At 44.0% G+C, this 18,426-nt stretch overlaps 1 protein-coding gene across 1 annotated transcript in view; it reads left to right on the top strand.

Moving 5' to 3' along the window:
* Positions 1 to 15,625, top strand: part of LOC146183758 (uncharacterized) — a 102,504-nt gene extending 86,879 nt beyond the window's left edge. Inside the window, exons 2-4 of the mRNA XM_084608759.1 lie at positions 8,545 to 8,607; positions 13,262 to 13,364; positions 15,418 to 15,625. Of these exons, the coding sequence (XP_084464885.1) occupies positions 8,545 to 8,607; positions 13,262 to 13,364; positions 15,418 to 15,436 (185 nt within the window). The 3' untranslated portion in view covers positions 15,437 to 15,625. The remainder of the gene's footprint in view (positions 1 to 8,544; positions 8,608 to 13,261; positions 13,365 to 15,417) is intronic.
* Positions 15,626 to 18,426: the final 2,801 nt, after the last annotated feature.

Raw genomic sequence — 18,426 nt, 5'->3', positions numbered from 1 at the left:
AGGAGTTCCTGTTGTCAGAAACCCTACACTTTATGAAATCGGGACAGTCGTCTTGAAAGGTGATGAAAAGAAATAACCAGCTGGTTACCTTGATGCAATGCTAAACCACAGAGGGTGAATATGCTGCATGAAGATACCAAGAAGCTTGTACAAAGAAAAGTGAGAGTGAAATGGCAGGATTTTTGAAACATTGAGATAAACTACAAACTATACTTGTCAAACCTGCCATTAAGGAATGGAAATCATGCAGTAATCAAAAACACAACACGGAGGCCATTTTAGGTCATCACAAAACACATACCCATACCTCACACACAGCTTCATACTTATGAAAGAGGACAAACCAATATGCAAGGAGTGTGGAGATGAACTAACAATAAACCATATCTTACACGTGTGCCAGAGTCGAGAAAATAAGACCAAACATTTTGTACAATTCTGCAACAGATCCCTTTCCATCCCAGCATGATCCTAGGAGAGACGTGCAAATTTCCTGCATTTTTGGTTTCCTAAAATGCTCCTAAACAAGCTACATCCTAAAGAACATTTTAGTCATTACACACAAAATAAATACATTAAACCTTGTTCTTGGTGCATGGCAGCATTAGTCGCTTATGCACCATAAAAATCAACACAATGCTGTAAGGTATACCTTGGTTAGCTATGTTATATGAGATAAGCTTTCGGTCTGGTGTCGTCCTTATTCACGGGACAGCGCTGTCATGAGGGTCTATGTCCCAGCGATCGGAAAGTGACCTATTCCAATAATTTTACAAACTGAAGGCGATTCTACAGATTTCTAAAGACTGGAGTGCTCAACTGTTCTATCAACGTCCGCCTGCTTTGACAGCCTGGAGTGAAACTGTTGAAGAGAATACATTTTTGAACATTTAACGCGTTTCTGAAGGCGTTGCTTTCAATTACGGGGCCCACAAAAAGCAGCTGAATGTCAAACGCCGCCTAGGTAGGCTTTCTAGCAAGACAGCGGTGTAGCGTGGAAAATCGCTCCGCCGGTCCATCGCTGGCGCCGCTGACTTGACAGGCGAACTGTTCAAACTTATAGCTACTGACCACACCTGAAACACTGAATTGCGCATGATCAAGGCAGAATTTCTCTAACACTGAGCACTGGTAGCTATCGATTTCGCGCCCAATAGTGTGAAAATCTGTCTCTTCGATCATTGATACGTCCACGGTTGAACATTTATGCGCCTTGGGGTAGGCCAGCCGTTGGAACATGGATGCGTGGTTGTAGCAACGATCACTTGCATGGCACACTCTGAAAAATTCCAAGAGTCAGCTTCTGCAACGAAATGTACAGCGCACATTTTCTACCGCGTACCTAAGTCCGGCGATGCATGCATATCGATCCCGATCGTTTCAAAGCTGCTCGGCCGTTCAGTCGGGTCATGCTAACCTCTAGCATGCGGGGGTTTAAACTACATGTACGCAAAATTCAACGACAAGAAAAAGATGCAGGCTAAGAACTTTAGTCTAGTCTTCGCCTAAATACCAAAGAACATTGCCATTCACAGGGAATTCGGATCATTCGTGCTTCCGGCTTTCCGGTTGTGCACTCTTGCGGTGCGGTGCAGTAGGTCTTCGCCTCGACGAGTCGATGTGCAGCTCGCCGCAGTAGTAGCGCAGGCCTCTAGTAGATTCGGCATGTCTTCTGCCATGGCTCTGAGGTAGAATTTAAACGAAGGATTTAGCTAGAAACATCCTGTTTCCTCGGTCTGCATGTGAGGAACGAGCATAATGCCATTTCACATACATACTTTGGACTGCCGAATGTTCTGCACGGCGAGGTGTGTGTGTGTGTGTTGTGCCGGTGATAGATCTTCGGAGGTCGATGCAGGACCTAAGACAGCGTTAATGTTAGGAATAGCTCGCTCGCATTACGGGCAGATCGAGGTGATAGTTTAATGCGAAGCAAAAGCTGCTCGTGAATGTGCATATCTCGATGCCAGCTGGTGGAGCTGGTGCAGTACGTAGCATCGCCTGCAGCTATGTGCGTGACAGCGATGCTTGCCGTACACAACCCTAAGTGAAGACCGCGATTTATGTTAGAACGGATGCACTCTTCGTAGCATTTCATCGAGAGTCGCGGCTAGCTGATATCATAGAGGATAAGATTCATTCACGCGTAGCAAGCGGAATGTGGCCGCGTTCGACGTGCATATAGCCATGACCCTGTATATCGACGTCCGCCGTATCTTTACGAGAATCGAATGGATACGTCAGACGTACTTTTAGACACTTCGTACATATAAAGCATGAACAGCAGCGGTGATAGAGGACAGCCTTGTCTTATACCTTTGCATACTTGGACATCTTCCGTACTTCTTATTCCTTCCCATGTAATTTCTACTTTGTTATCCTGGTATATTTCCTGTAGGAACTCTATTATCTCATAACCGATACCCTCTTCTTTTAATATGTTCCACAGTTTTGCTGTGCGCAGCGCCCTCTCTCAGTACCATAGCGCTCTGAAGGCACGGAATGGGACGCCGCACTTACTCCCCGCTTAGATTTTATCATCTCAAAAAGATAACCGAGCTGGATCTAAAGCGATAGCGAAGACTGAGCCCAAAACTGGTGCTCGAGGAGGAGGCAACGGAGCAGTCCCTTTCATCGCTGCTGACTCGCCTTCTGCGCTGGTGCAACCGGCAATGGCAAGGCCCATCCTATTGTCGTGCTACTTCGGAGCAAACGCGTGCAGGAACCTATAGCAAGAGACATTAAACCGAATGATCCGCTTGGAAGGACATCTGGCCAGTGATTTGTGGACATTGAAACTACTAAGTAAAAAAAAAAACAACAAAAAATGCACCATCACACGCTTAAATACAGATCAAGTTAGGAAGGACGTGGTATACTTTTTTTGCAGTAATTAGATTTCACTTTGTTTATTAGCGCCCTGTTTTGCTCTTGTAAACCCGGGGGAACCTTCTAGAACCAATGCTACTTATGGATAAACAAGGCGATCGTGTCCTCTTCTCACACGACTGACGAAACAGAGGCTTGTCTCCGCTGCGGTGGCTGCAGCTCGAGCGTAAATCAAACTTGCAATCGATTACTGTCGCGGTTTGGTATGATCTCTAAGGAGTTAAAATCAGCACCAGCAGCTTGTTTCATCATTTCATTCCATGTTCCTTGGCCTTTGTGGTTCTTCGGCGTGGTTCTAAAGAAATGCGACCATGTTCGTTATATCGTCAGATTCAGAACGAAAACGCAATCGCCGATTCAACTCGGATCCTCGTGGCTCTCACCAACCAAAAACCTTTTTCCAACGCATTCCTCCCGCCACGTGGAGCACTTTGAACTGGCTGAACGACAACGGAAAGTGTAAAGCCACTGTCGTGCTCCAAGCAGGCGAGTCACTCTGACGGCCGCAACGTCTATGCATCCTTTGTGGCGATACAGTGCAGTTGGGACACGGACAAAGGAAGATTCGCCAATGACACAATGGGGGCGCTTGTTTCCAGGTGAGAGTTTATTCAAATCACCATCCGTTAATTGCAGCCAGCATCTTCCAAGCAAAAAATGAATGTAGGAAAAAAACATGAAAGCAGGCAAACATGTACACCTGCGCCTTGACAATCCCCCAGCATCATTAATAAGGAAAGCTTAGGTAAAGTGTAAACCTGTATAAACTAAATATTGACAGTACAGGAGACGTCTAGAGAGAAAAGCAGCACGCGTGTCGTCCTGCTCCGCAGCTTTTGTTTTTGGACCTACCTCCAGTACATGGCACGGCGCCAAATTGTTTGCTGGTTTTATCTACGTGTCAATGTCTCGCCAGCACTAGAGTGCACGAGGTTTACGTTGGCCTTGCCCAAATGCGGGATGTTCAGTGTCACCACACCATGACAAAAAAACAGAGCGTTTTGAAAACGTAAATATGTCAAATAATTAGGCAATTACTACTGGTAATACTGCACGAAAAGCAAAATGCAGCTTTTCTTATACATCGACAATAATGTAATCGAGTATTAGAAGAGAGAAGAGAATCCTTGAGTCGCGTATACGTTCTTCTTTTTGCCGGTAAATAATGCAGTGCTTTAAATTAGCACGGTTATGAATAAATGTGTTTCTCATTTTTATAAGCTGTGATTATAGGGCACAGAAAAAACACCGACTAAAGAGATATACCACATATTATTGGCGATTTAATTAAGATAAACATTGTTATGTATTGATAAGCGCAAGCTGCAAAATGTAAGCAGGTGTTCGTAAATAAGGTTTGTTAAAACTAAGGTGTTCCTAAAGAGCCCTTACAGAGCATAAGCTTTGATTCTCATGTATACTGTTTTTCTCCGCGTGCTAGCAGCGCTCCTCGGCAGCAGCATTTATTTCCTTACGGGAAGAACTAATGCAAAACAACACACTTCGTTGGAAACATTGAGTACAAATATATCATTTGGACAATTTATGGCTGTCCGCAGGAAGGCGGAACGTTGAAAGAGTTTCAAATAGCGATTCAAACAACGCGCGCTGCGTCGAAGGAATACCCAAGCTTGCACGACGTCTCCAGAGAGACGTAAAGGAATTTCAGGGATCAGTTTAAGCACCTGGAATAAGTAGCCTCATTATTAAATATCGCACTAATAGCGTAGCGTGTGAAAATAGCTCCAAAGAGAACCACGCCCCACTTCTGTACCCTGGCTTTCCTCACGGCCGCTATGCGCCGAGCGGCGAACCTGGCACCCCTGTTGCACGTCGCGTCCTCTCGCGGAAGTCGATGGCTGTCATCGCAAAAGCGGCCCGCTCTCCGGTGCCGGTCATCACACTGCCCAATATTATAGAGCACTATAACTGGGCACTGTGGCACAGAATGTAGGCTCCCTACTCAGGCCACAATGCACACGCCCCTTGCGGCAGAAAGGAAGGGCTACCTGGGAGGTGTGTGCCGGGCCACAGAGATGCTGTGAAGCTGCCTGAACATTTTCTCGGTATTCGCAGCAATCTGTGGTCACAGAGGGATTTTTGGGTTGCAGTGGTCAATTGCACACATTTTCACTCACCAGGTTTGGTGTTATTCATGTCCCCAAATATGTTTTACAGAACTATATTGGCTATATCATGAAAATATTGGATTGCTGCCATCTTGACTAGGAGTGAGCTGGCAATTATATCCCGATTTGCCATAAGGGGTTCTTCTCAAAAGAGGGCACACTACAACCTGTTCTTTTCGTAATGCTTTTCAAGCCGTGAGAAAGAAAGGGCAACTCATAGACCTCTGTAATAGCTGGTACCAATTAACTGGCATGCCTGCCAGAATGAAAACACGTGCACTAAGACTACTGCAATGCGCATCCAGTGGGTCACTCCTGGATGCAGTTGATGATTGTAAAACCTTTATTTAACCTGTGCCGTGAGCTATATCTCCAAATGGTGGGGTATTGTCCCTGACAGCATGCAGAAACACTAGCACAATGCAGAGTTACCAAGGGGCAAGTAGCATTTCTAATTGCATATTTATTAGTATTTTTCTTTCTTGCATCATGTTAGTTCATGAATTTATATTTTTTTCCTAGTGCTTTCACTATTTTTCATGTTTCTTAATTCATTCCTTTTTATCACGATGCTTCATTTCCCTATTTTACATTGTGTTACAGTTGCCTTGGCAGTGTCAATTTGCAGCCACCATTTGTGAGTTTACAGACTTTTCATATTTCTGTCACTTTTTTTCAGCATTTTTTTCTTTTCAGCTCCTACTTCCTTCATTCCCACTCTTCTTTTATACCCATTCTTTCCATTCTTTTCTTCCCCGCAGCTTTTTTTTTTTTTGCCTAGGAATGCTTCCTCAGCCAGTTCCATTTGAGTTGATGCATTCGGGGTTGGCTTTGTGTGAAGTTGTTTCCCTATTGCAACAAATCTGTAATTTTGTACATTTTTTTTCATTGTACTTTTTATTTTCTCTCATTGTTTTTTTGCTCTGTCTGCTTGACTTCCATTCTAGCTGTTTTGGCATTTGCCAAGCTTGCAGTCATGAAATAAACTGTCAGCAAACAGCCAGGGCTTGTCCATGCCTTTTGATCTTGTGTTGTGGCTCCTACATTGTTTGACCTTCACATCACTCCAGTTAGTCCAAACCACCATTTCGGTGCACAGGCTCCGATTACTTTCCTTCCCATGGCCACCTCATTGATGCATGCGCCCTGCCCAGGTGGCTGCAACTTTGCTGGCAAATCTGCTCCGGTGCCCACTAATGGTGCTGTTTATTCACTGCGAGAGCTGCCCCCTAGGTTTCTGCATGGTAACCATTCCAGAGTACTTTGCGAGCATGCAGTGCAGTATGAGGAAACTGTACGAGTGCACAAAATAAGCAGTACCATAGTTTTCGCATTGAGAAAATAGCATTGAAGAAGATCTGTCCAAACTCATGTGTTCATGTGCTGCATGTAACAAGGCTGGCCATCTTTAGGCCACAGAAGTAGTGGTTGTGAATGAGCTATGTGAACAAAACCAGCAGTTAGAAAAATAAAGTAAGTTTGTTTTTCTTGAAAATAGATTATTGGATAGAGGAGAGTCTGAACCATTGTTAAGGGTCATCAACTGAGTCAAGGTGAAAGCTCGGGCAAGGTGGTACAACATTTTAAAGAAAGGTATGAGAACACATGACGAAAGCTAGACGATACACAATGCAGGTCATTAACCAATACTATGTTCCCTGTAGAAGCGATGACTGCGTGCAAGAAAATTTTGCACGTCACTGCCACTTGCTGCCTGGTGGGGCTTGCCTGGCATCTGCTAGTACCACAACAGGAGGCATTGCATAAATCTATAGCATTTTCTTTTATAATAAGATCAGTTGAGTCTTTCACACTAAGGCTATGACAAGAGTTGTGCCTTTATGACAGCGCTGGCCACTTTTGAAGCGACGACTGGGTCAGAAAGGGCTATATAAGTGCCTTTTATTGCCCGGCGCGGTAGTGCGCGATGTTGTTGTGAAAAGCTCAGCACTTGATCACGCATATTTGTGGCTGGGATTATAGCAAGTAGCCTGTACTACTGTGAACGTACAAAGTGCCGTTTATTGCGGATGCAGTGCAAAGCAGGCTGGGGACATGCCGGGGCCACCCAAGGAGCAGTGGAGTTCATCACCTAATGCACCTGCATTTGGCATCATTGCAGAAATTTTAGCAATTAATGTTTAGCATGCTTTGACTTGGCTTGAGTGGAGCAGGAAAGCGGTCCTAATGATAGCATAATTTGCCATTTCTGCGGTGAATGCGAGATTTATCAAGTGAAGAAATGCTCACACACTGCTGTGCAGTGGAAGATATGTAGGCAGAATATTGGTGAGGGTCATCAAGAAAATCTGACTTGATTGTGGCTATAATTAAACTTATCGACAAGTTTATACTTAACCAGACTCGGCTTAACCATTGAAGTAGGATGGACAATTGGACAAGTAGGTACAATTGCATAGTGGGTGGAACAGCGTGAAGACGCGAAACATACAAGAAGAGAAGCTCAGCGCTCGTCTGTTGTGCTTCTCTTCTTGTGTGTTTCGTGTCTTCGCGCTGTTCCACTCAGCTTAACCATTTGCAAAGAAGAAGCTGCCGGCATGTACATGCATTTCCCTTAAGCTCTTAGGTACCCCATGGTGGCACTGAGTGTGAAAAAAAGGTGTACTTGCTGTTGCATCAATAGGAGCTTGATAGAAAAACATTTTTGGCTGAACTGCTTAACCATTTGCAAAGAAGGAGCTGCCGGCATGTACATGCATTTCCCTTAAGCTCTTAGGTACCCCATGGTGGCACTGAGTGTGAAAAAAAGGTGTACTTGCTGTTGCATCAATAGGAGCTTGATAGAAAAACATTTTTGGCTGAACTGCTTTTTTTCAGGCTCAAATTTTACAGGGATACAAACTAAAATTAGCTGACTATCTTGCTTTGGCTTTTAAGGATGGTAAAGGTCAAGTTGATATTGTTCTTTTCCAATAAACCAACTTGTTTTAGTTTAGAGGAAAGGCACAGTATTTGCCACACTTATGGCTGGACACCTGACCCACGTCAATGGGGAAGGAAGGCTGGAGTGAAAATAGAGTGCCATAGTGGAGGGCACCAGAATAATTTATGCCTAGTGAAGATTTTTTAATGGGCATTGAGTTTACACAGTGCACAGATGCCTTCGTGTTTCACCTCCATCGAAACATGACTGTAGTGGTTGAGGTTTTGAGCCTGGGTGCTCCAGTTATGGCTGAGCAAATCTAAAATTATAGTGTAGTATATCTGTGGGTAGCTACTGGCAGGAGCAAGTATAATTAATCTGATAATATTAGTGATGTTAGTGCAAATAATCTTCATCCAAATATGGTACACTGAGCAGTACATTGTAGGATAGCCTGAGATGAGCATATTGTATATACACCTTTGCTTAGTCATTGTCACACCATGAAAAACTCAGCTTATGCTTGATAAAAAATATGTTTCACTCCATTGAAAACTTTTTTTGCAATTTCGCAATTTTGGATTGGTACTTGCCTGGTTTGGTCAATGTTAGCACTTAAATAATTGTAATTTTCACTTGCAGTGGTACCTGTAGCAGCACTTGGCCCCACTGGAGAAACAGAACACTACTGGGAAGGCTACAAAGGTGAGCATGCATGGGCATGATATGGTCCTACCAGTAATACTTCTGTGATGATGCACATGATAATGATTTATGATTAATTCTGACCAAGTTGCTCGAGTACTCCACCTAATCAAAGCATAAACAAAAACAGGTGAAATGACATCTCTGCAAAATTGAGCTAAAAAAATGGGACTGGTTATGTGGAGAGCAATTTTTTGTGATGTTAATACTTGTCTGGCAGCAAAAGACAGTTACTGGGGAGTACTGGGGAGAGAATTGAATTTTTTTCTCACCATTACATTGAGACAGGTCTGAAGGCAGTGCATTCTATCCTCTAAGATCCACGCCCAAAATACATTTTAACACATTCCAGGTTATTTTCAGCATTTGCCAGGGATGGCTTTCTTGGCCTTTCCATGTTTACAAAAGCTCCACTTTCAGGAAAAGTGGTACCTTCGTAAATAGAACGTGACAGAGTGTTGTGTCAGGGTGACTTCAAGTTGTCTATAAACTTACAGCACAGCAGAGGATAAGGACAGTTTTTTAATATTTCAGCAACAAGCCACACTGCTAAACTGTATTTTATTTTCTCCTCTGTTGAAATGTAGGAATTGAGTCTTCTGTCTTTGTTTGATATTCCTATGGTTATTGGTTCATTATTTGATAGTGGGGGATAGTGTGATCTCTGTTGCACAGGAAGGGCTAAAAAGCATTAATAAATTTTTTTTGATGTAGTCCCTGGTTTATAATTTCGATAGCTGGTGAGTGTAAGGAGCCTGCACCACATGGCATCTGTAGCTACCGGAAAGAGGGAGAGGCAAGAAAAAGAATGGAAGTATCACATGCATGTGGGATAGAACAGGGTGGCTATCACAAGGATTTGCTTCAAAGACCAACTTAGTGCTGACGTGGACAAGAAATCCTATCCTGGGGTTCACACAAGTTCGGTGCCTAGTACTTCTTTGTGGTAAGGCCTTTCCACGTTCGAGGGGTTTTCGATCAAGTTTCAGGCTAGCTTTATGGGATTAGGTAATGTAAAGTTGTCATTAGTTTGTGCACAGGCATGTCTTTCACCTCTCCGGGAAGGGGGAGGGGGCTTGGCAGATTGGTTCGCCAGCCTGCCAATTAAAAGCTTGCTTATGGATTTATTTGCTAAAAATGGTTTCGATGTGATTGCTGTTGTACTCATACCAATAAGCAATGGAATGCTGAAAATGAAAAATTGCAAAACTATCCAGCAGCAACTCAAGAAAAATGAAAAATTGCAAAACTATCCAGCAGCAAACTCAAGAGTCTGACCGATCACTATCTTGATATCTCTTAGGTACAACCTTTTGGGAGACAAGGTATTGTTTGCAAATCTGCAAACATTAATTGTGTGTCAGATCTGCTATGCTGCGGGTCATATACCTCCATTCTAATCAGTCTTCATTCCAGAACAGCTGGAATGCACTAAGGGCACTATGCATGGAGTGGACCCTGCATCTACTGCTGAAGAAATGTTGGAGAATTTCAGGATGTAGGAGCTGGTATATATGTATCACTGCTCTCATGTGGTGGCCAGGGTGTGCATTGTTACAGAGCCTGTGATAACTTTTGCTGGTTTCACGTGTCCGTCTGCAGGGTGTCTAGCAACTGGGAATTGTCAGGGAAATTTTATGCACAGGGAAATGTGAGGAAAACCATACAAAATTTCACCAGGTCAGGGAAAATGACACAGTGTATTCTGCAGTTCATTTTCATATTAAGCTGGCACACAGCAAGTATGTCATTCATGCAGATTTTCTTTTTGTGTATGCTGAGCACACAGCCCCCACCGCGGCCGCGCCGCATGTCTAGGCGCGATATACTACTTTGATGCCAGCGCATGGCTGAGCTGCCACAATAGAAGTACCAATACGCACATGAGTTGGGTACTCAGTAAAATAAGCAGAAGCACTGCGGGAGAGTAGTACCTGACAAAAAGCAGGAATAATCACTCTGGCAGCAGGCAGCGCGAAAGTGATCGGCGAGCTGAGCTACAGCTGAGGTCCATTGTGACTCCAGCGGTTGACTGCTCACATCTTTGCATGCAGTTTCGTCACAATTAAGTTCTGCACTTTATGAGCGCAATAAAAAAATCACGAACTCAGTACTGGCATCGAATTCCGTGCTAACGCTGCGTTGGGTCGGGTCTTCCTGACAGAACGGGTGTTGGGTCGCAGACTTTCCTGACAGAACGGGCTCTGCTGTAGAGTAGTACGCTCTACTCAAAATGTACTGTGATCCGGGATGCAACTCTCCCTGTAATTTGAACCCGTGGTGGGGTCATCGCGGTTGGTGTTTCCTGCACATCTAACAAGTACACTTGTGGCCTGCCTCTTCTGGTTTTTGTTCCACGCCCATTTCTTATTATGACTTCCAAAGGCTCATTGCGTGCACGTTTGCGATCTACTGTCTTCCGGGATCTCAATCCCAAGGAAAAACTTTGCACTACAGTGTACCTCTGCACAAAGTGCAAATGGAGACGCACAAATGCAAAACAGCAAGAAATAAAAAATGATGCGCCGATCACGCCAGCCAATGGGAGACGTTGAACGGTGCGCTTGAAAAGTGAAGCTCATCGCGTAAGAGCTAATCAGACCATAAACGGCCTTCGGAAAACGGGTGCGCGCAGCCAGTCCACTTGAGCAAAGTCATTTGCGCAAATTGCACAAAAAGAAAACAGCTTTAAACCAAGCCTAATATGGCGGCAATCGGCCGGTTGCATGGAGGAAGGAAACAACTGAGAGGTCCTTGCCATTCTCAATGTTGCTAAGGGCACGAGGTACGTGAGCGTCGCGGAGAAAGAAAATGGTGAGGGTAAAGAGGTGGAGAGACATTGCAGCGTTCGGTCGCAGCACGGCTGCGCATCCATGCTGGTTGGTTGGGTGGTAGCACAACTTTTATTTCCTCTTCTCCGACCCGGGCACGCGTGCTGGGGAAGACGGGGAGTCGTGCACCCGTGGATTAGAGGCTGGCAGGTAGCCCTTGGCTTGTTGCGGCCTCTTCTTCCAAATGGATGGTGCGGTGCTGCATCGCAGGGTCCACACTCTGCAGCAGGGTATCTCAGGCTTCTCTACATGATATATTTAGGGCTATCCTTGGATGTTGTGGGCACTCCCAAATTTTGTGGTCGAGAGGCCCTCTCGCCCCACAGTGTTTGCACAGATCATTGTCCCTAAGGTCTGGTAGCGCGTGAAACGCCCTGTCCGGGTTCATGAATGTATTAGTTTGTAGCCGCCTCCACGCGACAGCTTCTCTATTATTTAGGGTAACATGGTCGATGATTTCCACGTAATTTTTCAGATGCTCGTCGTATGCCCAGTGTTCGGGGGGCTCAACGGCTACTCGAAAGTAGAGAGCTCGGGCTATCTCGTGAGCCGCCTGGTTACCAGGGACGGCAGCGTGAGCGGGTGTCCAAATTAACTGAATTTTCCTATTCAGCGTTCTTTGGGTGAGGATTTCGGATGCCTCCAGCAATATCTTCCCATTTCCAAAATTTTGGATGGCAGTTTTGCTGTCGCTCATTATGAACTTTGCTTTCATTCCTACACAAGCTAGCACTATCGCAACTTCCTCAGCAGTCTCAATGTTGTGGCCTCTCATGGCTGCCGCGGATACCGGAGCTTCTCTGCCATCGACTACCAAAGCTACTACTGCACCTGCTATGCCACTTGCAGCATCAATATAGACCACTTCTTTCGTTCCCATGTTCTTAAACCATCGCTTTAGAGCTTCGGCGTGTTCGATCCTTCTTTTGACATTAAATTCTGGATGTATGTTTCTAGGGAGGGGGGCTACCAAGGTGTTCCTGTTTTCTCTACTAATTGACTTTTTTTTTAACTCCTCTGTCTGGGTTGAGGCCTACTTTTGCAAGGATCACACTGTCTGTCTTCTCACTTTACTTTTCAGCTCTCCCTCCTCTGTCATCACACCTTCATAAAAATTCCTGTGCCTTTCACTCTGCAGGTACTGTCTGTCCCACATTCTTAGCAATGAGTAGCAATGCATTTGTTATACCCGGATCCAGGGTAGAATTAAAGGAAGATTGCTACACAGCATGAAAGATAAGTGAACAAGGGTTGGGAGGAAGCATTAATTAGCAATCAAAGCCAATGTTTTGACAATGTTCCACCTCCTTGTAGCAAACATTGGCTCCTCTTGCGTGTTGCGTTGGATTTTATGGTCTGCTTGGGAGCTGCGTTGGATTATATGGTTCATAAGCAACTAAGGCTATCATGCGCCAAACATGCAGCACATCCTTTCTGAGGAGCAAGGCAGTGTGAAGTGGGATTTGCTTGCTCTAGAAATGCATAAAGTATTTTTTCCTCAGTTTCTCGAATTTCATACAGGAGAATAATATGTGGTTTATAGTGACTTCATCTCTACACCTTTCACATATTGGCTTATTTTCTTTCCTAGAATGAAGTTGTGTGTCAAATGGGTATGTGCTATACAGAGGCGACATAAAACTACTTCAAATAAGCATTTCTGATTGTTACATAATTTTCATTCCTCGAATTTCAGTTTTATGGAATGCAATTTGTTGTTTGCTTTATTATGCCTTGAAGCTTGCCATTTTCTCAGTTTCGTTTGTACCCATTTTATAACATCCCAATGTGGTATATTTACTTTCGGCATTTCTGCATTGCAGGCAGCTGCAGCACTTGCTTTGGCTCTCTCATAGCTGCCAATTTATATGTGGCTTGGTATCCAGCAAAACTATTTCCTGTCCTCGTGTTTCGGCTGCTATTACGGTATGTATTATGTTTTCAAGTAAGGGCTGTGCTGCATTACTGCAGCATAGAGCTGGGATTGCACTAAGGGAATCAGTGAAGATTGTTCTTTTTTGTGTTTTTCTTGATTATATTCTTTAATGCTACCAAAAAGACACAACATCCAGCTGTGAAAACAGATGTACATTTAGGCAGTATCAGTTTCCTTGAAAACAATTGACATTGCCATATAAGGTGTCTTAGGTGTGCTGTACACTGTTTCTAACAGTGGGTGCATATGTTGTGTTTGAGTGCTGTGTCTTCAGAGAAACCACTGTCAAGTATGTTTGGTGTGTAAGCTGCATTTGTTATTACTCTGTTGAGATATATCTCTTGTGGTCGAGTGAGCCCTTTCGTGTTGTCAAACATTGGCATTGGTGTTGCTTCATATAACTTAAGCTTGTTCTCTTTTTTTATTTTGGCGCGTACATAGTGCATCATCGATCTGCCAAGGGAGCCTTTAGTGAGCATTGTTTGGTAAGGGTTTAAGTCTATCAGATTACGCATGGAGTTGGGATGTGGAGCATTGTATACCTTTCAGCAAGCCCATCCCACTTGCACAGCGGCTGCTTGAGTGGCTTCATTTCCTCTGTCCATGCCAGTATGTCCCGGTGTCTATATAATTTGAATATCTTTTCCAACTAAATTACGCATATTTCACATGACGACATGCCCACTCTAGCAGATCAGATTATATCAAGCACCGCAATACAACATTCCATTGCTACATATGGCAGTGAGAGCAGCTAGCTTCGAGTAGTGTGAGAGAGGTCGACTTACAATGCGAAGATCAGCAACATGGCAAGCAATAAGCAACAGTTTGAGGAACCGTGAAGACGAAGCTGCACTGCCATCCCTCCCAACTTCCTAATTACCCAAACAGCAGCTGAGAGCCATCCCTTCCTTCAAATAAAGCTTAGATTCTCATGTGACGGGTACTTTCTAAATACACCCTAATGCCCCGTGCTTTGTTTTGTTTCTTTGCATCCTTGCAATCACGTGTCCACCATACCTTGTGGGGGTGTTTTATAATACCAGTGGATGTGGAATGGCCAGACGCGTGGCATTTACAATTTAACTTGTGAACAGTTCATTGAGTTCGTCAATAATATGAGTTTCTGAAAAGATTTTAGCTAAATTAGCTTCCTTTCTTTTTTAAAAACATTTTCGTCTGCCATATGAAGCTTCTGGTGTCTTGGTTTTCCGGGGATGACGTTTAGTGCAGATGATAAAGTGATTAGTGTAGGTAAGTGGGCATAGGGGTTGCCCAAACCTTCCCATTTAAAATGGCTAAAAACACTGGGTCAGCTCAAAGACAAATCTATGCAGGTCATTTTTCCTGAGCTTAGGGAAGAGTAAGCAGGTTTACCGGTGTTTAGCAAGTGTACATTATTATTGCATAAAATAAAATCCTCTATAATCTGGCTCCTCATGTCAGTTTTATTTCACTCCCCCCAAAAATAAGAGTGGGCATTAAATTTGCAAACCAGCAAATAGGGTTCTGGCAGTTGGTTTAAAAGGTCTTCCATTTCATTTAGAATAACATTAAGGTTTGGTTGGATGTAGACACTTCATATTGTTGTCGTTTTGCATGTTACAAGAGTGGCAGCCACTGCTTCAAACTTTAGTCGTAAGCTTATCTCCACAAGCTGCAATGCTGCTATCAAATATCACCTAGCAATGCCACCAGAGATTGTGCGTGCACTTTGACTTAGTAGAAGACTTCATAATTTCTTAAAATATTGGTGTGCTGGGTACTCTGGTTAGTTTCCTGCACACTTGAAGGGACAGGTCATCTTAAAAGACATAGTAGCTGAACGCTGCATATCCCACAAGTTATTTATCAGTCCCCTGCAATTCCAATTTATTATGGATTCCACCTTATGTGAGTAAAAAGAATGAACTAGATTGCCTTTGTCCCCATGGCTTGGGGCTTGTTTTTTTAGTTTTTTCCAAGGAATCCTGCCACCTCTAGGCTGTTGACGGTTTGGGACACTCTCTATAGCAGCTTCCATTGCACTGGACATTCATGCAGGACGCAAGGATGCATTTGAGTTTAGCTTCCTCGTGTGAAGAGAAGCCTTGTGGCTGGCTGACTTGAAGACCCTCACGGCCTGCTTGGTGGGTGTTGGAGAAGCACCAGCCACTTCCACCTGGGGTGCAGATGTCCCTGTATCAGGCTCACTGGGTGTGGCCTGAGCTGGTGCGGACATCTGCAGTGGAGCTGCGCCCTGTTGAACCCCAAGAGAGTAAGTAGAGCTATGTACCAAAAAAAGATTGTCGCGCTTCTTTGTACGTTATCTTTTGTGTTACTTTCAGTGTTATAATACAGTCGAATCTCGATATAATGAAATCCTACTTGCGGTCGAAGATGTCTTTAAATTGTATATTTCATTACGTTGTGGGTCCTATGTCTTAGCTGCCTAAATAAAGTAACAAGTTTGGGGAAAACTGCTAGTTGATGGGAACTCATAAATTACGAATTCAAGAAATTTAGGAGTCCCTAGAAACTTTAACCGGGATGCTTAAATTATAACTATGATTATAGTGAACTAGATTAGTCATATCTCTGCATCATCCACACCAGCACGGCTACATTGAGTGGGGCAATCCCACTCCCGGTTGGATCAGGCCGGATTGCTGTCTATGGGAAGCATGGGCCAAAGTGGTGTGATGACTCTGCCGAGGGGCCTTAAAGCTAGAAACACTGAGCATAGGCTCAGCCACTAGGATCCTCTTTTCCCCAGACACGGCGGTGCCACACACTTGGGTGTAAGTGTTGGTGCTAAGGGTCCGTGCTGCCGCACAGTACACGCAAACACCTGCTTGAACAGATGTCCCCTGTGGGGGACTCAGCTTGTGAACCAAGTCTCCTTATTAACCGTTGCTCACTTCTCTTTCAAATTTTGTTATAGTCATGATATGCATTCTGTGCTTGACTGTAATTGGAACAGGGGTGGAAGCACTGCTCTAATTGCTCCATTCTGCTCCAAACTGCTTTTCCTGCTCCATCCTGCTCCAAAACGCAATATTGCTCTAAAGCTGCACAAAACTGGCTGCCTCGATGTTCTGACATGAAATTTAGCAGAACACTGGAACAATGTTACCGCACTGGGGGCAAAGATGTAACTCATCTTGCACTGGGCTTAAAATACAAATAATATTTTGTGAGAGGGGAAACATGGAGCATAGTAAATATTTGTTTGCAAGTAAATTTAGTATATTGATTGAAGAGAATTAATTGCAAAAAAAGTGCACTGTGCATGTGACATAGCACGTCCTCCCAGCCTTTTGAATCGCCGGGGGAGAGACAGAAGTGAGAGCAGCGAATGAAGCAGTCACCATGGGCTACTTTGAGCCGTTAGGAAACTGATTCAATACACAGAGCTACTAGAGTTTTTTTAATGGTTGAAATGTGAAAGCAAGCACGTACTGCACCATCGAGCCTCTGTTAGGAGCGAGCCTGTCAAGCCGTCCAACATAAGCATACTTGAAACATAAAAGGGTGATGCACAAAGGTGCCAGTCAGAACAAATGTTCTCAAGTGTTTTGAAAAGCTATACAGGGCCTATCACAAACGTGTTTAAATTAAGGAAGCGTCAGCGTCGCTCAGTTGAAAACTTGAGGAGCCACTGGCAGAGAGCTATGAAGCAAAAGAACGCCGTCTATCCTCTGTGAAGGCACTACTGACCCGTGCCCATGAATTTATTAGCTCAGACATGAGATCATAAAGAATGTGCACAAGGTAGAGAGTAGAAATTTGCTGATCATTGATGCCACAATAATGGTGGTGCTTGAGCGCATCAATGTAGTGGACACTACGCTTGAAACTGTCAAGTAAAAAAAGTGAAAAACGTTTAGTCAGATTCATTGTTCTGGTATGAAGTGTAGAAACAAGCATTCCGTTTGCTGCTAGTTGTGTTCCGCGTTAAATAGAAGGGAATCGGACTGGATATTTTTGCATGACTGGAATAGAAAATTTTTTAAGAGTTTCACCTTAGGAACATGCTCCAAACTTTATTTATTGCTTCAAAACTGCTCCAAAATGGCTTTATTACTGCTCCCTGAGCTGCTCCAAAATGCTTGAGCCTGCTTCCACCCCTGTTGGAACCACAGTTGAAAATTTTATTGTTTTAAACTAGGGGTATGCACAACTTTGCCTGAAGACTGCTCTCTGGTTATTGCTTTTTGGCAGAACATGACGTTGACCTGTATAGCTGTTTTTTTTTTTAAGCTGGGGCTGTTACTGTAACGGAATTTGTTATAGTTCAGATTCAAAATTTAAGAATTAGTCCTTATTGGTTGGTAGAAGAAAAAAGTTCACTATAGGACACACAAAAGGAAGAAAAAGATGGGACATTTTTGTTTAAATTTTTCCAAGGAATACTTAGTTGGATATAATGGTAATGGGGTGTTTATCATCCAATTTTGGCATTTCTTACCTGGGTAGACCATTTTAGTAACCAGCTAAAGGAATAGATAGTGTGCTTTTGCTGCTCAATGTTATTGCCGCTTGATATTAAAGGTCCACAAAAATGGGTCACCAAGAAGGGTAAAGAGCACCATAACACTGATAGATATTGAACCACCCATCATTCTCCCACAAAAATTTTCGATCTAGCTTCTGCAACACGAGAGATATCGGCGATTAAAAATGACCGTTCTAATTTTCCCTCTCAACTCGTACGCCGAAGGGAGTCATAAAAAAATAAAGATTACAAGCAAGTTCAAAGCTCGGCCCAAAAATACGTCACTTTGACGAACTTCCGGTTGCCGCGCGCTCGCTCGCTGGTGTACTCGGGTCAACCCGTCCTCACTCACACACACACGCCTGAGGAGTTTGCCAGTTTGCACAGCATAATCGCGGTTACGTGAAACCGTGGTTAGCCCATGTTATACCCTAGTCAGACGAACACGCTAACCGCAGTTATGCTTAACTACGGTTAGCCGGAAGAACCGTGGTTACAGGAAACCGTCATCTCGCCGCTGCCACACGGGGATTAGGCCTACCGTTCGGTGGTTTGACAGCGATCACGTGGTTTCC

This window comes from Amblyomma maculatum, chromosome 7 (genome assembly GCF_055883805.1).
Source record: "Amblyomma maculatum isolate TAMU_Amacu chromosome 7, ASM5588380v1, whole genome shotgun sequence".
NCBI classification, from domain to species: Eukaryota; Metazoa; Arthropoda; class Arachnida; order Ixodida; family Ixodidae; genus Amblyomma; species Amblyomma maculatum.
The sequence above is the reverse complement of the archived record's forward strand: the minus strand, read 5'-3'. Positions and strand labels throughout refer to the sequence as shown.